General features: G+C 44.2%; 1 protein-coding gene and 1 pseudogene across 3 annotated transcripts; one reads left to right on the top strand and one right to left on the bottom strand.

Moving 5' to 3' along the window:
* Nucleotides 1–678: 678 nt before the first annotated feature.
* tmf1 (TATA element modulatory factor 1) lies at nt 679–24768 on the top strand. Of its 2 annotated transcripts, XM_080787369.1 has the most exons (18): nt 679–1218; nt 1677–2023; nt 2069–3166; nt 3730–3833; nt 4925–5051; nt 5565–5670; nt 12103–12245; nt 12691–12857; nt 14025–14181; nt 14550–14642; nt 15744–15900; nt 16432–16624; nt 19388–19457; nt 19562–19654; nt 21267–21389; nt 22303–22461; nt 22846–22971; nt 23706–24768. In XM_080787369.1, the coding sequence occupies exons 1-18, from the start codon at nt 1083–1085 to the stop codon at nt 23844–23846; spliced, it is 3540 nt and encodes a 1179-aa protein (XP_080643495.1). In that variant the 5' UTR covers nt 679–1082; the 3' UTR covers nt 23847–24768. The 2 variants fall into 2 exon arrangements, with proteins under 2 accessions (XP_080643495.1, XP_080643494.1); XM_080787368.1 differs by having other exon boundaries at nt 1677–3166.
* LOC308331862 lies at nt 20013–20763 on the bottom strand (annotated as a pseudogene). The gene has a single exon. The product of its transcript is annotated as an uncharacterized misc_RNA (transcript).
* Nucleotides 24769–24939: the final 171 nt, after the last annotated feature.

Below are 24939 nucleotides of genomic sequence, written 5' to 3' on the forward strand. Positions count from 1 at the left end.
GGGGTCTAATTATTTTCAAATGGGCCCTACCTGGGCCCTCATCAAACCCTGTACACTCAAGACACTGCCCCCGCTGCCACCGTTAGATCTCCATATATGGAGCTGACTTGTTCTGACATTCCATTATGTTGATCTGACCTCATCAGACCCTGTACACTCAAGACATGCTCCATATATGGCCAGTACAGAATTCATTCCATATGTTGATCTGACCCCCCATGCCAAAGCGCCAGCGCTCGCCCAGTAGTCTGCTGTCACCCAGGCGGAGGATATGCTGATCTAACCCCCCATGCCAAAGCACCAGTGCTCGCCCAGCAGTCTGCTGTCAGTCAGGCGGTCGGATGCGTGCACGCGACCTCGCCCTTTAGGGCGTGAAGGGCGAGGTCGCTTCCCGCCCTCAGGCATCTTACTGGTGTACTTTAGATTCTCAAAGTGGGGCCTGGGAACATGGGGTCCTTGGTTGGGTTGAGTACCAAGGTGTCCCGACTCTCCACCGAAATTTGGCATGGCAATGTACAAGCTTGCAGCACTTACTATATGTAAGCCTACATCTATTATATACTTTTGAAAGTTCACTGACTGATGACACTAGGACCGGAGCTTTAAACGCTACATCATGACGTCACGGTGCTACGTGGAACGGAAGTAGCATGTAGCTAACACGGCCGCTGTGCTAGTGCTAGTAGTGCTACAACAAGACAAGTTGAGACCGAGCGACCAAAACAAACGACGATGGCCAAGCGAAAAAGCCGAGAGAAACTCCGAATTATGGAAATAGCCACGCTTTGATCGAAGCGGCGACCTTAGACAGGGGACTAGGAATGCAAAGCTGTCGTGACTTGCTGTTAGTTGGAGATTCTGACCCTGCCAAACAGATATTTAGCACTACTACTAGTGCTGTGGTGTTGACTCTTGTCTTTCAGTGTTGTCTGAAGCTGTGCTAACTACTAGTTAGCTGTGACAGCAGCTTGCAGTGCACACAAACTGGAAACTGAATGTACGACGGTAGAATGGGTGTGTTAATTTACTCTCATTGACAAACGTTGGACGTGTTGTTTAGCTAGAGAACTAACTGTCCAAAGATGAGCTGGTTCAACGCGTCCCACCTGTCCACTTTTGCCAAGCAAGCTTTGACAACGGCTCAGAAGTCCATCGACAGAGTCCTGGACATCCAGGAGGAGGACCAATGGAATGACACTGTTGTCATGCCCTACGATGGTAAGTCAAAGTGGCTTTCTTAGTACCGTGAAATGTTGGCTAGGTGTTTGTGTAACGGCTAACACCGGGCTAGAAGGGAGTATCAGGTTTACAATTATAATTTAGGCATTAAACACATAGGCCTACTCTTAATCCAGAGCGACTTTCTAATAAAATGCATATAAATTGTGATCTATGATCATAGGTAAACAAAGAACCTATCCTCAGTGGTATAATATCAAGAAGAAAAACAAAACAATCTGTACATTGCAGCTATACACACTACACGAAGATCTGAGGTCTACAATGACCTGCCATCTGTCTACATAACATGGTATCTAAGTTACATTTTAGTCTTTGCATAAGCCTGCAAGGTCGTCAAGGCTACGGCAAGTGCTACTTAGGTTTGATACGTAATCATCCGAGATGAGAGTGAGTTGTTTTACATGATCTTATAATTTCGTTCACCCCTCAATCAGATTTGCCGGTGAAGCTGCCGTTAAGCGGAGGATGGGGGACGACAGAGTGGGACTCTCCGTCAGAGGAGACTCCTGACGTTCCTCCTCCTTCGTCCGAGGCCATCACCACTCCTGTCACCCGCACTGTCGTGGATGATGAGACGGAGATATTCTTCAGTGCCTTCTTACCTCCTGGTGGCGAGGGTGTTAAGCAAAACGACACCCAGGTTGTGTCTGTGGCTCCCGCTAAGTCCGGCAGACGGCTGCAAGAGGATGAGGAGGAGGAGAAGAAGAAGAAGAGAAGGAAGAGAAAGAGAAGCAGGGAGACTGTGGTCAACGACGACGTAGAACCTCAAACGCTAAGACCCGTGGATCCCAGTGGTGAGGACTTGGTGGAGGCTGCAGAGAACCAGGTGGATCCCAGTGGTGAGGACTTGGTGGAGGCTGCAGAGAACCAGTTGGATGAGACTAAGTCCACACCAAGCACACCAACCTCATCGCCACATCCAGACACCATTCTCCTCCAGCCTGTGTCTCTGGATTCATCTCCGAGTGATGATGATGGTCCTTGTGAGTTCGACGGCGAAACCACCAATACGAGCAGGGTAGAAGCGGACGTTACTGAGGATGCCTTTTCTGTGGACTCGCAAATGGAACTGGCGCCGCCGACTTCCACGGAACAACAGGTTCCGCTGGATGTTACAGAGTCAATCTCTGCACCTCCTGCTGTCACCTCTGAACCCGAGAGCTCCGCCCCGTCTGACCCCTCTGCACCGTCGCTCCCTAAGGAGGTCCTCCTGGAGCCTAAAGAGTCTAAGACGGAGGACCGGCAGAGTGACACCCCTTCCCCTCCGGTCAGCGCCTTCTCCTCGGGCACCTCCACCACCAGCGACATCGAGGTGCTGGACCACGAAAGCGTTCTGAGCGAGAGCTCGGCCAGCTCCAGGCAGGAGTCGGGGGACAGCAAGGGCAGCCTTCACCTGATGCAGGGCTCCTTTCAGCTTCTCTCTGCCTCCACCTGCGGCGATTTTCCCCGTCAGGAGGACTACCCCAAGCTCACGGAGAGCTGTGGCTCCTCCTCGGACGCTTTCGAGCGCATTGACTCATTCAGCGTGCAGTCGCTGGACAGCCGGAGTGTCAGCGAGGTCAACTCGGACGACGACATCCCCGGGAGTCGGACGCTTGCGTCCGTCACCGCCAGCTCCACCCCTACGGAGGTGGAGTCATCAGCTGAGGTTCAGAATGAGGAGGAGGAGATGGAGGAGGAGGCAGCAGTGAGGGAGAAGGAGGAGGAAGAGGACGAGGCGCTCAACGAAACGATGAGGGACCAATCGGTGGATGAGATGGAGGAGAGTGGGCGCAGCGCCACTCCCGTTAACAGTGAGCAGCTGGAAGAGCTGCTGGAGCAAGAAGCAGAGGTCAACGTCACACTGCCCGGTGCTGACCTCACACAGCCAATCACAGAAGAGATGAAAAGTGTGTCCACGTGCCAGATTCTGGAGCTTCAACAGGTAACAAAGGTGTATTGTATGTATCCTTGTGTAGCTGCTGGTAGTATCTAGCCTGGATTATCATGTGTCTTCTGCAGAGTCCAGACCGGTCTGGCTCCAATCACTGGGTGGGCGTTTTGCAGAAACCAAAACGTAGAAGAGCCAATCAATGTCTGTCAATCACAGGGACATGAGCGCAGACCCTTATTAAGCCCCACACACCGTCTGCGAACGCCATGTGTCAAAACAGCCGCCTCCGTTATTTTCAATTAACCTATCCCACACCGGTGGCGTCCGACGCGCGTTCATGCCTCGCCTGACGCTACCGATACGCCACTGTTCTATTTTCCAGGCGTTGCCACGCGGCAACGCCTGTGCCGCGTCGCACCCGGTGTGTTTTGGTCTTTAGCCCTGGTTGCCCACCCAGCGATTGAGGCTAGTCCAGTCTGCAGAAGATGCATGATGATGTGAATTCACGCGGCCTGGATGGTTTACCAGGCTAGATGGTATCAATCAAAACACTTGAACTGTAGCATTTCAGTGAATATAAATATATTCACAGAAATATTGGACTCTTTGTGTAGGTGATTGATGAGCTGTCGAGTCGTCTTGAGAAGAGGGAGTCACAGCTGCTTACAGTCAGCAAAGATAAAGCCAAACTGGAAGAAGATTGTGACAACCTCAAAGAGTGAGTTAGACACATTTGAATTATTTTATTTGGATCTGCACAAGAGGCGTAATACAATAGACCCAAACACTGATCAGACACACACACACACACACACACACACACACACACACACACACACACACACACCTGCTTCTGAATGGTAGGGTAAACAACCATTCTATTAGTTAGCCATAATTTGTGTTTGAGTCTACCGCCGTATCCAAATATTTGGTTTAGTCTCCGGGCTACACTTTTCCATGTTCAAGTTCACATGACATAAAACAGGATTTTCAGGATCTGATCTAAATGATATACTGTACGTACAATTTATTTTCCGATAATTTTCTTATCTACATTTTTCCATTATTTGAGTCTATTGATAAACGAGATTGTATTCTAACAATTGTTTTCAGAATAAATATTTAAAGTGATGAAATTAAGCTCTTATCACTAAAAGTAGTTGCTGACAGAAAGTATTTGTACAGGTTTTTGATCGATTGATTGATTGACCTCTTTATTGAACAACATTGTACAACAGCAACATACAGATGCATACATGAGTCAGAAATGGGTGAGCGAGTGTATATGCGATAATGGTCAAGGTCAAACGGTATTAGTGTTCTAGACGCGAGCAGTGGTTTCCAAACCTTTTAGCTTTTTTAGCAGTGAGATGTGTCCCTGGGACCCAAACTAATGAAAATAGCTCATCTATAATTTGGGATATGTCGGGATGCGACGTGTTGTGAGTTTGTAGATCTGCTATTATCTTTTCCCCCCCATCTAATTAATGGATTATAACTTTTTATAATTTTATCGCATTTACTTGGAAATATTTTGAAATAACAACAATATTAGAAACAAAAAGTTGGAAACGATAAATAATTTAGTATTTACTGGCGAGTCGCGACCCATAAAAAATGGTCTGCGAGCCAAATTTGTGTCCCGACACAGGATGCACGATATTGAAATTTTGGCCGATATCGATATGCTACCGATAACCTCGTGCATCACTAGTCCTGACCAGCCACTGTGTTGGAAACGGAGCCATCAGTTTGAGCGGTTGGACAACTTGGACTAATGAGTGTGTGTGTGTAATGTGATCTCTCCAGTGAAGTGCTCAGCCTGAAGGAGGAGAGCTCCACCGTCCAGTCCCTGAAAGAGGAGTTCACCCAGCGCATTGCCGAAGCAGAGAGGAAGGCTCAGCTGGCCTGCAAGGAGAGGGACATTGCTAAGAAGGTATGGTCTTGCGAGCCAGGCTCAATTCCTCCCCCAATTTTCAAATTCTTCCGCTATACAGTCTGGTCGAGAACGGCAGCTCTGAAAATAAGATGAAGAGGATGTGACGTCTCCTCCCCGCTTCCATTTTGTGGTGCAAATTTGTTCTAATATAAATCAAAATAATCTAAGCATATATAGCTTGCTGATTGTGAGAAAGTCGAATTCTAAACATAAAATATAAAGATATTTTAACATGTGACATGCTATGAGCATGTATATATATCTGCTATAATTGAACAGCCAAAGTATAAAATAATGGTTAAAGTGGTTAGTTACATAGATGCTTTCCTGGTTTTAATGACTTAAGGTAATTCACCAAATACCTTTTGCTCTAAAGGTCTGCTCTTTTTTTTTTTACGAGGTCTGAGTAACAAAATCCAAAACATGTCAAGTTGGTGTTAATGTTTTAACCACTACATAAGACAAGCAAGGTGTCTGTGACCACGCCGTCTTGCTCTTTCTCCTGAACAGGAAATGAAGGGCATGCGAGACGAGCTGTCCACTAGACTGAACTCCAACGAGACGATGGAGATCATCAGAGAGAAAGAGGAGCAGATCAGAGGCCTGCTGGAGGAAGGTGAGGCTCATTATACTGCATGTATGCTTGCAATTGACCAGCTACAGGTAGGTGTCCTTGTGGTTAAGTGTCTGCCCTGAGACTGGGAGGTCGGGGTTTGATCCCCGGCCGGGTCATACCAAAGACTCTAACAAATGGGACCCAGTGCCTCCCTGCTTGGCACTCGGAATCAAGGGTTGGATTGGGGGTAAGTCCCTGCGAGATAGTGTCATCGATTTTGAAAAACCTTTTAAAATGGTACAAATAGTCGATCGACAACGATAAGGGGTAAAGCTGCGTGCATTCAGTGAAGAGTAAGAATAGAAAATTATATCAGCAGCGCTTACAGAGTTATGGGCCTTATGGGCCTTGTTGTTAATCACTCTGGAAATGAGGCAAATCAATGAGCCGCATGATGTCTGGTGCTGTGGTAGCCTCAAATGTTTGAGTTGTGAGTAGAGTTGAGATGTCAGATGTTTGCAAATTCCCTGCAATGTCAACTTGTGCAGTTTTGCGTTTTATCATTACAGCTGTCTGTTCTGCAAACTGTCAAATTAAATTCTTAACTTGTATTTTGTCACATCATCTTTTGCTGAGTCGGTGAACAAGGCAGTGAATCACAGAAGTAGCATTTAATGAGCTCCCTGATGTCATGAAAAAACAAACAGTGAACAGTGCATGCTTGTCTGCGTAATGCAGCCAGCTGCTGGCAACTTTTGATGAATTTGGGGAACCTCTTGAGCTTTCTTAATTTATTAGAAATTGAGAATATTTTTTATATGTATGCACTATACAAAGAAATAATAAAATTTGATGCTGTCATTTCAATGTTTAGCTATTATATTATTATATATATGAGGATTCTCAATATGTTCCCTTTTTGTGTTTTGTACATCATGTACTTGATCATACTACAACATCACAGAAAAGTATCAAACAGATTAGCGATTCAAATATGTAGATAAGAGGTTTCTGCCCATCAGCTTGCTGATCTGTTATTTGCAGCTTAATAAAATGTAATCCTGAAAAGTAACAGTGTTTTACATAATGAGGTTTCCACACGACAATATTACGTACTCATTATTTTATACAGAGAAATAGGCATTTTCAGAGTTGAAATCTGTGTTAGTATCTGCAGTAGCTGTCAGCTTTTTAAGTCCAAATTGTACTTGCCACCTCCACAGAGCCCCAGCATACAGTATGACATCGCCAGGTCCCGTCCGGGCTGCCGGGGCTTGCACACGCATCCCAGATGTTATCACCGTGTGTACTTTATGGGTGGCCATAAAGTACATGCTGTTTGTTTGAGTAGAGATTGAGATGAGATCCGTCACTACCTGCTGTACCATCATCACAATCATTTTAACCACTTGAACCATATTTTATACTTTGACTACGGTATTCAAAATCAGGAGGTTTACATCTGCTATTTTTTTTAATCCTTGCAAATCTTTTAAATCTTTTAATCTAATTAATCTTTGCTTCTGGAGGTCCCTGGCACAGAAAGATTTTGAGATAGGGTCCGCAGCCAAATGTATATGATTTTGGGGGTCCTTGATATAAGGACTTTTCTAATATTTGAAATTGAAGTGATGTCCATTCACTGTTTTGTTAAACGGAACACAAGCATAACCGAATAAAAAGGACATCTTGCTTTGCTGAAGGAATTCATAATCTGAGATCCCATTCCTCAGACTATTACAGGAATGCATAGAAATAATTGATGTAAGATATAGTGAAACTATGGCAGTTTCTTCTGATAATGCTGTCCTGTATTTCTTGTCCATTGACTATGTTAAAGCATGGCTCATACAAAGAAGACCCAAATATTTTTTTGAAGACCCTGATTGGATTTTAAAGCATAAATGTTTATTATTGAATGCTTATCAGTAGGAGACTACTTGCATTACATTATTAATGGAAACACCTGCCTGTACTCAAACTCATCTTCTCTGTGCACAGCTTTTGTACTTTTTTTCAACACAACACGAGTCATCACATCACATTCCTTACTAGAACCCTAGATACAGGCCTTAAATACACAGACACTACACGTGATTGTAAGCTGACATTTAACCTAGAAATGGAGACGTGGGCCAGTCCTTGTTCCTGGTCTATCCACAATAGTCTGACTGACAAGCAAAATATGATACTTAACATACAGAGAAGGCTTTGAACATCATATTTGGCTATTATTACAAGGATAACATAAAATCGTCTCTGTCTTACTTTTCAGGATTCAAATTAAAAAATAATAAAAGTAGCAGATCGACAAGCTTGTGGATGAGCTATTGTTGATGCTTTTGTGTGACCCTGTAGTAGTGTAGTATGATGACGTCGTATGTGACCCTGTAGTAGTGTAGTATGATGACGTCGTATTGTGTGACCCTGTAGTAGTGTAGTATGATGACGTCGTATGGCATTGTGTGACCCTGTAGTAGTGTAGTATGATGACGTCGTATTGTGTGACCCTGTAGTAGTGTAGTATGATGACGTCGTATTGTGTGACCCTGTAGTAGTGTAGTATGATGACGTCGTATGGCATTGTGTGACCCTGTAGTAGTGTAGTATGATGACGTCGTATTGTGTGACCCTGTAGTAGTGTAGTATGATGACGTCGTATTGTGTGACCCTGTAGTAGTGTAGTATGATGACGTCGTATGGCATTGTGTGACCCTGTAGTAGTGTAGTATGATGACGTCGTATGGCATTGTGTGACCCTGTAGTAGTGTAGTATGATGACGTCGTATGGCATTGTGTGACCCTGTAGTAGTGTAGTATGATGACGTCGTATGGCATTGTGTGACCCTGTAGTAGTGTAGTATGATGACGTCGTATGGCATTGTGTGACCCTGTAGTAGTGTAGTATGATGACGTCGTATGGCATTGTGTGACCCTGTAGTAGTGTAGTATGATGACGTCGTATGGCATTGTGTGACCCTGTAGTAGTGTAGTATGATGACGTCGTATGGCATTGTGTGACCCTGTAGTAGTGTAGTATGATGACGTCGTATGGCATTGTGTGACCCTGTAGTAGTGTAGTATGATGACGTCGTATGGCATTGTGTGACCCTGTAGTAGTGTAGTATGATGACGTCGTATGGCATTGTGTGACCCTGTAGTAGTGTAGTATGATGACGTCGTATGGCATTGTGTGACCCTGTAGTAGTGTAGTATGATGACGTCGTATGGCATTGTGTGACCCTGTAGTAGTGTAGTATGATGACGTCGTATGGCATTGTGTGACCCTGTAGTAGTGTAGTATGATGACGTCGTATGGCATTGTGTGACCCTGTAGTAGTGTAGTATGATGACGTCGTATGGCATTGTGTGACCCTGTAGTAGTGTAGTATGATGACGTCGTATGGCATTGTGTGACCCTGTAGTAGTGTAGTATGATGACGTCGTATGGCATTGTGTGACCCTGTAGTAGTGTAGTATGATGACGTCGTATGGCATTGTGTGACCCTGTAGTAGTGTAGTATGATGACGTCGTATGGCATTGTGTGACCCTGTAGTAGTGTAGTATGATGACGTCGTATGGCATTGTGTGACCCTGTAGTAGTGTAGTATGATGACGTCGTATGGCATTGTGTGACCCTGTAGTAGTGTAGTATGATGACGTCGTATGGCATTGTGTGACCCTGTAGTAGTGTAGTATGATGACGTCGTATGGCATTGTGTGACCCTGTAGTAGTGTAGTATGATGACGTCGTATGGCATTGTGTGACCCTGTAGTAGTGTAGTATGATGACGTCGTATGGCATTGTGTGACCCTGTAGTAGTGTAGTATGATGACGTCGTATGGCATTGTGTGACCCTGTAGTAGTGTAGTATGATGACGTCGTATGGCATTGATCTACTGTGTGACCCTGTAGTAGTGTAGTATGATGACGTCGTTGTGTGACCCTGTAGTAGTGTAGTATGATGACGTCGTTGTGTGACCCTGTAGTAGTGTAGTATGATGACGTCGTTGTGTGACCCTGTAGTAGTGTAGTATGATGACGTCGTTGTGTGACCCTGTAGTAGTGTAGTATGATGACGTCGTTGTGTGACCCTGTAGTAGTGTAGTATGATGACGTCGTTGTGTGACCCTGTAGTAGTGTAGTATGATGACGTCGTTGTGTGACCCTGTAGTAGTGTAGTATGATGACGTCGTTGTGTGACCCTGTAGTAGTGTAGTATGATGACGTCGTTGTGTGACCCTGTAGTAGTGTAGTATGATGACGTCGTTGTGTGACCCTGTAGTAGTGTAGTATGATGACGTCGTTGTGTGACCCTGTAGTAGTGTAGTATGATGACGTCGTTGTGTGACCCTGTAGTAGTGTAGTATGATGACGTCGTTGTGTGACCCTGTAGTAGTGTAGTATGATGACGTCGTTGTGTGACCCTGTAGTAGTGTAGTATGATGACGTCGTTGTGTGACCCTGTAGTAGTGTAGTATGATGACGTCGTTGTGTGACCCTGTAGTAGTGTAGTATGATGACGTCGTATGGCATTGTGTGACCCTGTAGTAGTGTAGTATGATGACGTCGTTGTGTGACCCTGTAGTAGTGTAGTATGATGACGTCGTATGTGTGACCCTGTAGTAGTGTAGTATGATGACGTCGTATGGCATTGTGTGACCCTGTAGTAGTGTAGTATGATGACGTCGTATGGCATTGTGTGACCCTGTAGTAGTGTAGTATGATGACGTCGTATGGCATTGTGTGACCCTGTAGTAGTGTAGTATGATGACGTCGTATGGCATTGTGTGACCCTGTAGTAGTGTAGTATGATGACGTCGTATGGCATTGTGTGACCCTGTAGTAGTGTAGTATGATGACGTCGTATGGCATTGTGTGACCCTGTAGTAGTGTAGTATGATGACGTCGTATGGCATTGTGTGACCCTGTAGTAGTGTAGTATGATGACGTCGTATGGCATTGTGTGACCCTGTAGTAGTGTAGTATGATGACGTCGTATGGCATTGTGTGACCCTGTAGTAGTGTAGTATGATGACGTCGTATGGCATTGTGTGACCCTGTAGTAGTGTAGTATGATGACGTCGTATGGCATTGTGTGACCCTGTAGTAGTGTAGTATGATGACGTCGTATGGCATTGTGTGACCCTGTAGTAGTGTAGTATGATGACGTCGTATGGCATTGTGTGACCCTGTAGTAGTGTAGTATGATGACGTCGTATGGCATTGTGTGACCCTGTAGTAGTGTAGTATGATGACGTCGTATGGCATTGTGTGACCCTGTAGTAGTGTAGTATGATGACGTCGTATGGCATTGTGTGACCCTGTAGTAGTGTAGTATGATGACGTCGTATGGCATTGTGTGACCCTGTAGTAGTGTAGTATGATGACGTCGTATGGCATTGTGTGACCCTGTAGTAGTGTAGTATGATGACGTCGTATGGCATTGTGTGACCCTGTAGTAGTGTAGTATGATGACGTCGTATGGCATTGTGTGACCCTGTAGTAGTGTAGTATGATGACGTCGTATGGCATTGTGTGACCCTGTAGTAGTGTAGTATGATGACGTCGTATGGCATTGTGTGACCCTGTAGTAGTGTAGTATGATGACGTCGTATGGCATTGTGTGACCCTGTAGTAGTGTAGTATGATGACGTCGTATGGCATTGTGTGACCCTGTAGTAGTGTAGTATGATGACGTCGTATGGCATTGTGTGACCCTGTAGTAGTGTAGTATGATGACGTCGTATGGCATTGTGTGACCCTGTAGTAGTGTAGTATGATGACGTCGTATGGCATTGTGTGACCCTGTAGTAGTGTAGTATGATGACGTCGTATGGCATTGTGTGACCCTGTAGTAGTGTAGTATGATGACGTCGTATGGCATTGTGTGACCCTGTAGTAGTGTAGTATGATGACGTCGTATGGCATTGTGTGACCCTGTAGTAGTGTAGTATGATGACGTCGTATGGCATTGTGTGACCCTGTAGTAGTGTAGTATGATGACGTCGTATGGCATTGTGTGACCCTGTAGTAGTGTAGTATGATGACGTCGTATGGCATTGTGTGACCCTGTAGTAGTGTAGTATGATGACGTCGTATGGCATTGTGTGACCCTGTAGTAGTGTAGTATGATGACGTCGTATGGCATTGATCTACGAGAAGACACAAAACCTTATAATATGGAGAGGTTTCTGCCCAACTGCAACAAAGTAATATTGTTCCAACGCTGTCTTGCCATGGCAGTCCTTCAGTTGTCTGGACTTTAGCACATTAGATTGTTGCTTTTGATGTGCACGTCGGCGCCGGCGGAGACAGCATTTTGCATAATCACAACAATCATGTCGCGCCCGCTGTCCACTGGCTCTCTCTGCCTACGCGGGCACTTCAAGTACAACGGGGCCTTCATGCTTCAGTGTCTGAGATCCATGTATTTCAGGGACAGCCCCTTGAGATGCAGCATCTCATTTTCAGTATGTCTGTGTTGCAGGTGAGAAGCTGTCTAAGCAGCAGCTGCAGCACTCCAACATCATCAAGAAGCTGCGTGTGAAGGAGAAGGACTGCGATGGCAGGATCATCAAACAGAGCAAGAAGCTCAAGGAACAGGATGAGGAGCTGAAACATCTGCAGCAGGTCGGTGATATTTGACCCACTTCAGCCCCTATGTACGGTACTGACCCACTTCAGCCCCTATGTACTGTACTGACCCACTTCAGCCCCTATGTACTGTACTGTGTCGTATGACAAATGGTGAAAATGGTCGATCTACAAGGTCTTTCTGCACGAGTGTCTGTCTGTACAGGAGTTCAATACAGTATAACAATTACAATTCCACCGCTCACTTAACACAGGTCACAGGTGTGATTTTTGTTTTTGCATTTTAGACAATGTTGGTTGTGCGAGTTGTGGTTTTCGTTCCTCATCCTACTTACTCATCACACAATCAGTTAGGCCAGTGAGCACAACATAGGTATAATATTTGCATTAAGTAGGCGTAGTATGTACAGATAACATATACACAGTGGCCATGACTAAAGTGTTTCTGCATGTGTGTGCGTGCATTTGTGTTTGTGTATAGGTGCTGGACGGGAAGGAGGAGGTGGAGAAGCAACACAGGGAGAACATCAAGAAGCTGAACGGTGTGGTGGAGCGTCAGGAGAAGGAGCTCAGCAGGCTGCAGAGTGACGCTGAGGAGCTGCAGGAGAACAACAGGAGCCTCCAGGCTGCTCTGGACAGCTCTTACAAGTACTAGAGATCATTAACACTCAATTACACCACAGTGTCACTTGCTGATGAGAACAGATCTCCAAGCTAGCAGTAACCTATTCAGATCTTCAATTGCGACGTGTTGCTTGTTTGAATATCTGTTCTTATCGGCAAGTGACACCGCCATGCGATGGAGTATAAATAACTCTTTCATGAGCAAATAATCTTCTGTCAAGAGATTTAATGATTATTTGATGAATGCTCATTAGAACTTAACTAACTGAACTCAAACCGACATCTTGAAATTGCTTCATGTTTACCCAGCAGTCACAAACACAACTTTCCATCTTCATGGAACAAAGATGAGCGTTCCATTTTTCGTGAAGTTGTAAATGGCACATATTAGAGCTGTTTACATCATTTAATCTCTGACATTTTCTTGTAATCAATTAATCATTTCACCACCACTACTAAGTACTCAATAGTAGACCTCTGCATAGTTAAAACTGTGAGATAGTTAAACTGTGAGGCCTTATGGAAGAGTTTGGAGAATAAACTCCTTAAGAGAACAAATAGGCAGACTTGGGTACCAGGATGAGTTCAGATGGCCTGCAGGCGACACCGGCTACTCTTACTGTACATGGAGGGAGGATTATCATCAATCCCAATGAACTCTGTCAGATTGAAGATCTCATTATAATGTGCCCTGAAAGTGGCACCTGTTCAATGTATCACATTGCATTATGCACACAATGCATCCTAACATAAGGAAACCCGTGCACGCGAGGAGCTGCAAGCCAATTAGTGTCGAGTTTCCAGAACAATGAAAGACCCCTGTCAACAACTCTAACGTGGTCCCTGGGTAAACAAAGAAGTACAGTATAGCCTCTATGGTAGTCAGGTGACATAAGTTTTCAATAGCTATGTATATGGTTTTAACCCTTCCTAATCCATTAAGACCTGAGGCCCATTCTACAAATGCCTTCTAAATCAGTTTTATAAAAAACTGAAAACCTATGTTGCTGTGTTGTGGTACTCAAAACCTTACTGTGGTACTCAACCCCCCAAATTATACATATTTGCCCGCGGACCCCCAAGCTCAAAATATTTTGTTCCAGGGACCCCCAGAAGCAAATATTTGAGTTAAAAATGTTCACTTTAAAAATTCACAAAGTCACGATGTTCTACACATCCTCTGTCCCCCAGGGAGCTGGCAGAGCTCCACAAGGCCAACGCCAGCAGGGCCAGTGAAGCCCAGGAGAAATGTCTCAGCAGGGAGACCCAGGCCAAGGAGCTGCTGAGCGTGGCCCTGGAGAAAGCCCAGGAGGAGGCCTGTCTGCAGCAGGAGGCTCTGGCTAACCAGGTAACAGTCAGTGGCTCATTCTCTGCAGTCCAGTGTTCCGTACATTATTTACGTTTTCGTGTCAAGGACCCCCAAAATGCAATGTATGTATTTGCCTGAGGATTCCCCCCACCCCCGTCATCTTAAAATGTTTGTGCCAGATGCATACATTCGGCAAAATTAGTGTCGAAACATAGATCTGCTCTTTTTGGTGGAGAGATTTGGTGTAGACAGAAAGATGCGGTCCAAGCACAGAGCCACGGGTCCAGTTAGTGCATGAAGGACACTTTTACGATAAATTAAAATCTCTGCGTTATGATTATAGTGATAGTTTTTTTGTTCTTTAAAAAAAAAAAAACGATTATGGTCTCTCCAACTCCCCTGACTAGGTGGCTGACCTGAGGCTGGCCCTGCAGCGGGCAGAGGGCCAGACGGGCAGGAAGGAGGATTACCTGAGGGACGAGATCGGTGAGCTGCAACAGGTAAGGCAGAGAGCCACTACCTGGTACCACCCAAACCTACAGCCACTACACACTATCTGGTACCACCCAAACCTACAGCCACTACACACAATCTGGTACCACCCAAACCTACAGCCACTACACACTACCTGGTACCACCCAAACCTACAGCCACTACACACTACCTGGTACCACCCAAACCTACAGCCACTACACACTACCTGGTACCACCACACACTACCTGGTACCACCCAAACCTACAGACACTACCTGGTACCACCCAAACCTACAGCCACTACACACTATCTGGTACCACCCAAACCTACAGCCACTACACACTATCTGGTACCACCCAAACCTACAGCCACTACACACACTACCTGGTGGTACCACCCAAACCTACAGCCACTACACACAATCTGGTACCACCCAAACCTACAGCCACTACACACTACCTGGTACCACCCAAACCTACAGCCACTACACACTACCTGGTACCACCCAAACCTACAGCCACTACACACAATCTGGTACCACCCAAACCTACAGCCACTACACACTACCTGGTACCACCACACACTACCTGGTACCACCCAAACCTACAGACACTACCTGGTACCACCCAAACCTACAGCCACTACACACTACCTGGTACCACCCAAACCTACAGACACTACCTGGTACCACCCAAACCTACAGCACTACACACTACCTGGTAGGCTGGTACCACCCAAACCTACAGCCACTACACACTATCTGGTACCACCCAAACCTACAGTCACTACACACACTACCTGGTGGTACCACCCAAACCTACAGTCACTACACACACTACCTGGTACCACACAAACCTACAGCAAACATTCTACTACTCTGCCAAGCAAATATGAAATGCCCTGACACCATCCATTTAAGACCTATTTAGGACCTGAGGCAGGTTATCGGATTCTACAAATGCCAAATGTAAATCCCAACAGTTTTCTGAAAAACAGATGTTGCTGATATTTAACTTGACTCCAACAAGTTCACAATACAGCCTCCATTCTGGTATTGGTGCTCGGATTCTCTCTAAAAAAATGTATACATTTATAACCAAAACCTAAATTGTCGTGCCCTCCACAGCGACTGCAGGAGGCGGAAACCAGGAACCAGGAGTTGAGTCAAAGCGTTACCTCTGCAACGCGACCTCTTCTCCGGCAGATCGAGAACCTGCAGGCCTCGCTGGGAGGCCAGACGGCATCCTGGGAGAAGCTGGAGAATTGCATCTCTGATAGGCTAGGTGAGAGCAAGAGTCTCAGTGGAGCGAGTGTGTCTCTCAAGCATGTAAGGGACCTATGTAGTTGCTATGTACGTATTTGACCACAGTTCCCCATCTGAAAATATTTTGTCGGGACAACAGATCAACCCATAAAAGATGATTTAATAAAAATTGGGTTGGGGTTAGTCGTCTACACGTCACATTTGGGCTATTTTGGAATATATTTGGGTTAATTGTGGTTTAACTGATTTTCATGCAACACCCTCAAGGACCACAGACCCCACACCTTTTTCAGGTCCGCATTTATAAATATGTTACCCTAATCCATTGATTCTGTGGCTAAATTTGCTATTTGAAAAAAGCAATTTGATGCTTTGTGAGCTTCTAGAAATATATTATTAATAATATTTCTTTTTAATGTGGGATATTTTTGAAATACTTTAACGACACGAAATCTTGCACGATGGGGTTCCTGACATTAATTTCGGGGTCCTTGACATGGAAATGTTTGAGTGTAAAACATGGTTCCCTGTGTGCATCATCCCTCGTCAGCGGACGCCCAGGCTCAGCTGGCCGTGGCCGTGGAGAAGGAGCGCTCCGCCACCGACGAGCTACTCACCGTCAATGCCCAGCTGGCCTCTCTGGACTCCCAGAACTCCCTGCTGCGGCAGGAGAAGGGCCGCGTCCTGGCACAGCTGGACGCCGAGAAGCAGAAGAGGGAGAAACTGGAGGACGAGGGCAGCAGGTAACAAATATGTGCAGTCGGAATCGGCTTAATTGTCACATCACAGGTTTTTACAGGTGTGAAGAAGTGGGGAAAATAATGTACCCCGCACGTAGTATTCTGTGAGAAGAGAGAGGGTAGAGTGAGAGAAGAAAGAGAATGAAACGTGTTAAATAAAGAAATAATGTATACATACTAGAGCGGTGCCTGTGGGGCCTCTACAGTGGTACCCGTTGGGCACTAGGGCTGTCAGTTTACCTCTGTAATCCCATTCGAATTTCATTGCTTTATTATTTTTAATATTCGAAAACTGATTTTCATTAATTTTAGCCCATTATAGCCTACTGTTATGCATGTTTAATCCACTAGAGGGCCCCCCATCCAAACGCCAAAGCTATTATTTTGTTGGCACAAGGCACAAAAATAATATTTCATTTTGATTGAAGGATTTATTAACTGTACATTTCTGTCTGATCTCACGCCCAGCTATTCCACTTGATAGAGTGAGGAGCGGTAGCAGAGCTATAACTCTATGGCTGGAAGGCAAGGAGCGCCCGGGCCGATTCAACAGCGGTAGATTCGTTATTCAATACATTAAACAAACGGGTAAAATAAAAAATTAAATATAATTCATAAATGATAAAAGCTACTTTCGAATGGCAAATTTTTTGCATTCAAATTTTATAAATTTTGGCCTACATGGAACGATGCACGTTGGAAATGCATGCCCCACCCAGATATGATGCGTTGGAGCCTCTACAGCGCTGCCCGTTGGGCACTTGCCTGCTTGGAATGATGCAAGTTGGAAATTAATGCCCCACCCACATTATGTCTGTGTCCCTTTTATGCCCACATATGGACGTAACATAACATGTGACATAACCAGACATCCCAGTTTCAAGCTCTGTGTCCCGAGCCCTGGCAAATATCTCAAACACTTATATGTCCCGGTTTTCAACATGAACTACGAAATTGTCCCGGTTTTCACCAGAATTACAATAATGATTGTTTTCAGTGGTCTCATAGGCGTTTATCTTGTTCTTTCATGTAAACATGCTCATCTGTGTCTGAATTCAAGGGATTTAAAGACATTTGTAGCTTTTATAAAGGAATCGTTCCCTGACAGGGAATCGAACCCGGGCCGCGGCGGTGAGAGCGCCGAATCCTAACCACTAGACCACCAGGGAGATGCTGTTCAGTCTTGTTGCAGCAAAACATAACCCTTTGTGGAATGTGTGTCTCGTGTGAGATGCTGGCAATGGGGCTTCCATTGATATGTATAGCAGGGTAATAACTTCTCACCTCTCTGTAACTAACGACACTGATGTTTCTCATTTAAAACAAAAAATATTGATTGTATTGTATTACACCATTGTTGTACCATTGTACCTACAATGTGGGATGTGTATACTCCTTAGAAATAAGGTAAATAAAAGGGTTGCCTTTTCTTCTTGCTGAATTGAATTGCTAGAGGTGATTGTGTAAATGTATATTTATTTACAATTCCCAGACCTTCCCTGGCATTCCTGGCAATGTTAGTGCTGTACAGTAGAGTGGTCTATAAGCCTCTAGTCTGAAACAGACAAACCAGTTGTCTTGTGGAGGAAGAGGGGGTGGGGTGGTACTGAAAGGCCTCACAGAACGACCCCTCCCCCAACATGGGAAGCAGTAATACAGCGTGGCAGTTGGCTTAGCTTTGTGTTCTGTGTGAGAGGTCCACTGCAGCAGGCGGGCTAGTGGCGCAATGGATAACGCGTCTGACTACGGATCAGAAGATTCTAGGTTCGACTCCTGGCTAGCTCGTAGATTCTTTTCTCAGCTCGTGTTTCTGACTGTCTATCAAAGATCCACTACATTGCTATGTAGTAATCCACTACATTACTATAGTATTACTATGTTATTACTATCATGTTATCTGGTTAGAAACTAGAAAGCAAATTAAAGGGCTTACTGTTGCCATGTGGTATAAAGGAGGATGGATATAATTCTGCATTGTACAACTGATTCACGTTAGTTCATTTTATTGCAATTGTGGACATTGCAATATCATTGGAACTGCAACACATAAAGATGGACAAGCAGCAGATTAATATTGTATTTAGTGTTAGTTGTGAAATGCTGAGTTACAACTCATTGACACAGCACAGCAGGCTTTTAATAAATACAATTATTTATAGATATAATATAATAAATTACAAAATGTATAAGGAGACCAGAGAAAGGAATGACAGAGAGAGAATGAAAGGGAGAAGAAAAGGGGGAACATCACTCCCCCCTAGTGACAGCAGTGGTGCATGGCACCACTAGGCTGCATGCCTCAGTCTTTTTCTTTGTCGGAGCACAGCACTGCAGCAGGCGGGCTAGTGGCGCAATGGATAACGCGTCTGACTACGGATCAGAAGATTCTAGGTTCGACTCCTGGCTAGCTCGTAGATTATTTTCCTAAAACATTTTTCCCCCCATTTTGTTTACAATAGTCACTGCATGTTATAATATCCGGCTAATCTTACTCCTTGATTGAATAGTTTATTAAACACAATGTAAAAACAGCAACAGAGTACACTTATTTCAAAAGGGATATGCACCAGCGGTCTTGTTTCCATTAACATTTAATAAATGTTTAATGATTCTGAAAATATGTGATTTGTTTTTCTTTATTGATCTGAAACACGTTTTCTGAAGGTTATTAACTTGTTTCATCCCCCCCCCCCCACAGTCTCTCAGCTCCTGTCATTTTTTAATTATTATTGTCTTTTTAAATCATTGCTGTAATTGTCCTTTTAGGGAACACGTTGAGTTGGAAAACCTGCGCGGGGAACACAGTCGAGCAACTGAAGATGCAAAGAAAGAGAAGGTAGCGTGTTTTCCTTTCCCCTCTGCTCTCTGACCCCCTACTTATTTAACTTCCCTGTGCAGAACAACTGCTTCATGTCTGCCTCTGTTTGCTCCGCCCACCAGCTGCTGCTGACCAATCAGCTGGAGATGGAGAAGATGAAGGTGGAGCAAGAGAAGAAGAAATGCTACTTGGCACAAGAAGCCCTCAAGGAAAGGGTAATACATGATGTATTAATGTATATCCTCTAGCTACTTACTGTATACTTACTGTATTAATGTATATCCTCTAGCTACTTACTGTATTAATGTATATCCTCTAGCTACTTACTGCACTGGTGTTGTTTTGAGCTACATGTTTTCTACATAGACCACATCTTATTATCCATGTCTGTCTGTCTGTCTGTCTGCATCTACAGGCACATAGCACCTATACAAAGGGGAATAGAGCTTATATTAAAAAAGGGTGTCAAAAAAGGTCCTGCACACTGTCGGATACTTGCCAAAATGTTGCTCTTATTTGGTCGACGTTTCGGTCGCTTCTCAGACCTTCCTCAGGGCAGACAAATGACACATTCTAGTTTTTACGCCATACAGGTATAGATGTTTGTCTACAAGCTATGCCGGCACTGCAATGTGTGAAATATGAGCTTGTCTTCAAGCACTCAGGAGTGAGTTTCAGAGACACAAAGCAGAACTCGATCTGACAGCGAGGACAGATAATGCTCTTACACCCCTGCATCGACTCCCTCCACCTGAGGAAGCGAGGTGGTCTTGCAGTTCTTTAGGATTTCCAGGTCGTGATTTATGCAGCCTCTGTTGCCGCAACGGTCGGAGTGTGGAGCGTGCCCTTTCCACGGCTTCAGACACTGTCAGCAGAACTCTTTTGTTTTGCTACGCAGACGGTGCACTGGACATTAGGTTGGTGAGGTCCTCTCTCTCCACATAGGAGTCGCATCCTGGACATTAAATTCACAGTATTCTGTGGCTGCCAAGCGAGCTAGGATTTCTTCAAAGTACTCCATCTCCTTGGCAGTCAGCACTGCAAGTTTACGCACCTCTTGATAGGACCACACCTCGTCACACTTCTGCAGAGTGCCATCCTTTAATGCAGGGCACTTGAATTTGTACTGGCCCTGGTCCAGTAAGCTGAGACACCATCCTGTGAGAGACTCTGGTGTAACAGCATGACCGCAGGACATCTCTGCTCTGAGACACATGTCGCCATCCTCCAGGGGTAGTAGATCCAAATCATCTGGTCTATTGACAAATTTTAAAATGGTGTCCCTGGGGTCATAGCCCTTTTCCTGCTGCTGCTGTGTGGACATCTTCTTTCAAATACTGTGTACAAAGAAGCTATACACACACCAAAGTCCTTGTAGCGGTGCCGGCACACGGGAGAAAACTGTAGAGGAGATCTTGAAAAAACAAGAAGGTGGCCGCATACGCCAAGAGCCAGAGTGCCAATATTTTATTAGGACAGCAGGTAAGACAAAAATGAATCCAACGTTTCGACGGTTAAGCCTTCATCAGGGGACGGAGGAAGGAAGGCACTGGAGCAACTCGGACAGTTTAAGCCCTTCATTTATTTACAGGGTGCAAGTAAAAAAGTTGACAACGTTTCGATCTATCGGTCACATCTTCGTCAGGTCATGGTCGTGTTTGTTTGGGACCTCCTTGGACTCCCCATTCCTTTTCCCAAGCTGATTGGATGGTGAAGTCCACTGTGCCACACGAACACTTGTAGACACTAGACTAAGATGAAATAGCTGTCGTTTAGTACTGTAGTTAATGTTGACGTGTGTGTGGCTGTGCTGTGCTTGTCCATCAGGAGAGGAAGGCCATGGTGCTCTCCATGGGCGAGCCCGCCACCTCCACCACCCCCTCACTGTCACGCTCCAGCTCCATCAGTGGGCCGGACAACGGCGGTCTGCACACCTCTGTGCTATCTCAGGTGAACAGCTGGTTTTCAGTCACTTAATGTGCATGTTACAGTATAATAGGAGCAAATACACTGGAACCCGCTTCCAATCAATCAAATCTAAAAACGTAACAGAACTGCGCTCAGCAGAGTGCATACCTCCGCCAACACTAAGCAATTACATGGATTATCTCAGTCACTATGACTGATTTCAGTCATTTGGATTCCATAGATACAACCTAGCATGTCTTCAGCATGTTGCACACTGAAAATAGCCAATCAACAAGCTCACGACACGCCGTAGGCGTAGTGTGACGTGTTGCGAGTTTGAAGATCTGCTATTTTCGGTTATTAGTTATTTTAAGATGAAAGAGTATTTGAAGTGGTCACATCAGAAGCATCTTCCATAAACATAAATGGTCTCAGAAATGTAATAAAACTAAAAGTATAAGGCCTTAATCTGTGATTTTTGGCAGCAACATTTGAAAAATAAATGATAATACCAATGATAACATCATTACATTTTCAGTAGTAATGAGATTGTTTAATTATTTTATATGGACATCACATCATAATCACATTGCCCACTGCACAAATTGTACAACTTGTAGATGCATTGCTTACAGTGTGTTAGCACAAGTGCTCATTTTCACCACCTGTCAGTGTCCACAGGACACTTTTCTAAAAAATAAAAAAACGGTTTAGTAAAAAGACAAAGAAGATTTTACTTTTGCTTTATTCCATGCAATTGTTATGCTAGTGAGACTCACCCCTCAGGGCAGTGTAATAAGAAGTGCTTCTCCAAGCTCCATTTTGCTAAACTAACAAATGGAACAGTGTGAAAACATAACCCCGGTCAAACTTGGCAGAGGTAATGCAACGGACCAGCATTTGCATAATAATCCTTTTGAAGTTGACGTTGTTTGTGTGATTTTGTGCTGTTTAGGACGACCCTCTGGACCACTCTATGTCCATTGCCTCTATGTCCATGTCCATGAGTGGCACCAACCTGTACGAAGCTGCCAGGCTGTCTGGAGGCTCCAGCATCCTAGAGAACCTGCAGTCTCAGCTCAAAGGGAGAGAAGGAGAGATAGCACAGCTCCAGGTAGCAGTTCACTCCACAGACCGGATACTGATGTGTTGCACTGCGATACGTTATGAACTTGTAGATTGGCTATTTTCAGTGTGTAATATCAGCACACAACTAGTATAAATCACCCTTACTATATCATGCTACCAAATGTCATTCCTTAGTAATTCTGGTTTTAATTAATGTGTTGTAAGTTTTAATTCATTTTTGTATTTGTTTCATTATTGCCTTTTTTTAAACACGAAAAATGCTACAAAGTTGTTGAACTCATCATCATTCTTATTATTCTTAACACCATTATGACGTCTTTACATTCAAGGTTCTGCACCATGTACCTGTACAGCTGTGAGCATATACCTTAAAGTGCTACTGTTATGCCCTCAATGTCATGTTTACTAGCTGGAGATCTCCAGTCTGGAGAGGAGTCGCTCGGTCATGGCTGAGGAGCTTGTCCGACTCACCAATGAGAACGATGACATGGAGGAAAAGGTTGACGACATCCCTAGACTGAAGGATCTACTCAAAGTAAGAGCAGTTGGCTACTAACTAGTAGCTGTTCTTTTCGGTGACAACTGTTGTACTGAAGAGATGTTCTGTTCTGTACAGCACTTTGGTACAAAGAAAGTTGTTTTTAATTGGGCTCTATAAATAGATTTGATTTGAAGTGCACCGTGTCATGCCATCTAACATAATTTACAGGTTCTGGATTATATGCTACGGCTCCGTATCACATAAGTTTTTCAGAACCTAGTTTGGGCCCTGCTCAGGCGGTAGCACTAAGCCTGAGTAACTTCTGATAACTCAGAACTTATGGTTCTTTCAAGCATTTTCTAAAATAGCCATGCTAAAAGCCTCCGTGTTGTGAGCTTTTACCGTGTTTCATGCCTAACCGTAGCAACCTAACCCTGTTGATGATGGTCTGAGGACCGAAACGTGATGTCCACTCTTGTGTCACTTTATTTCACCATGGCACTTTTTGCACTTGTGTAAGTAAAAAGATTACATTTTTGCAACAAAAGAGCCTCAATGTTCACCTGTCAATGTGTGAGCTTAGCTTTGGAATTCATATGCTCATCTAGTGTAGTACATCAGAACTCATAAACATCAGGTATCTACATTTAGAATGTGTGTGTGTGTGTGTGTGTGTGTGTGTTTGTGTGTGTGTGTGTGTACACCCACCAAATTCCACCTACCAGCTCACTGTCTGCAAATGAATTGTGTGTGTGTGTGATTAATTCACTTTGTATTATTTGTTTCAGGATCTGGAGCAGAGGCACAACACCATCCTTCAGATGTATGGAGAGAAGGCAGAGGAGGCAGAGGAACTGAGGCTGGACCTGGAAGATGTCAAGAACATGTACAGACTCCAGATTGATGAACTGCTCAAGAACCAGAAATAGACTGGCTTAACCGTAGGCCGATTCTAAGGAAAAAAACATATGTTGCTAACAGTATATCAGTCGTTCGCAAACTCTTTCATGTCAAGTTGGTAATGTATTTGGCCGTGAACCGCCATCGGCAAATATTTTGTTCCAGGGACCTCCAGAAGCAAAGATTTGGGTTAAACACGTTCGCTTTAAAATGTGTATATATACACTGTAGACACTGTACACATTTTCACGATTTTTCAAAAATGGCAGATCTACAAGCTCATAGCGTGACATGAAGTGAGGCACTATGGAGCTTGTATATCTGCTATTTTTGAATAGCCAAAGTATAAAATGTCACGGATGCTTTCCCGGTTTTAAAAATAAAAACTGACACGCTCCCGAACATACAGCAGCATTTTATGCAGATTCACTCTAAAAGACGAGATTTTATTTTCCTCCTACAACTTCCACGAATGTCTGTAAAGTTGATCTGTCTTGAGTAGCTACCAGATTTTTAGCTTTGTTTAGTTTTTTTATTGTTTTATTATCCAATAATATTATTTATGTGGGAATAGTGGTAATTTTGGTAACAGCATAGCATAATATATATTACAGATTACAAAGGCGTTATGAAGGATAATCACAACTCTGTCAACACCTGTCAACTCCTTGGAACTTCATACGATGTTACAAATGCTTTTTCATGATCAGATTCACAGTGCTGTGTAGAGTCTTCTGACTATCATAAATGAACAGGATTTAGTTTGCACTAAAGAGGTTTCATTTTCAGTTGAATAGATTGAAATATAATTGGAATATGGTTCAAGGTGTATAACAACAATAATTATTGTACAGTTATAATTTGTTCAGCTCCTGCAACGGAGGAAAAAATATCTTTAGCATATTAAGCTATGCTATCTATGTATAAATATGTAAATGAATAAACATTTATCTGGGTGCTGAAGTATATAATCTTTTCTGTTCATGTCATTTTAATTCAATATTCTGGTTGGGGCGGGCAAGTATTTGTGTTCAAAGAAGAAACTCTTTAAAAATAGAGAAATGGAAGCGCTGCAGGAATTGGTTAGTAGTGGCTCTTAGATGGGTGATCTTTGGTGATACA

Source organism: Protomyctophum bolini (genome assembly GCF_963924005.1).
Source record: "Protomyctophum bolini genome assembly, chromosome: 2".
Taxonomy (NCBI): Eukaryota; Metazoa; Chordata; class Actinopteri; order Myctophiformes; family Myctophidae; genus Protomyctophum; species Protomyctophum bolini.

Bases quoted from the DNA above. Each gene is read 5' to 3' on its own strand.
- tmf1 (XM_080787368.1), top strand. From the start codon at position 1,083: ATGAGCTGGTTCAACGCGTCCCACCTGTCCACTTTTGCCAAGCAAGCT. The intron at 16,625-19,387 runs GTAACAAATATG...TTGTCCTTTTAG, and splicing joins CTGGAGGACGAGGGCAGCAG to GGAACACGTTGAGTTGGAAA. The intron at 22,462-22,845 runs GTAGCAGTTCAC...CATGTTTACTAG, and splicing joins GAGAGATAGCACAGCTCCAG to CTGGAGATCTCCAGTCTGGA.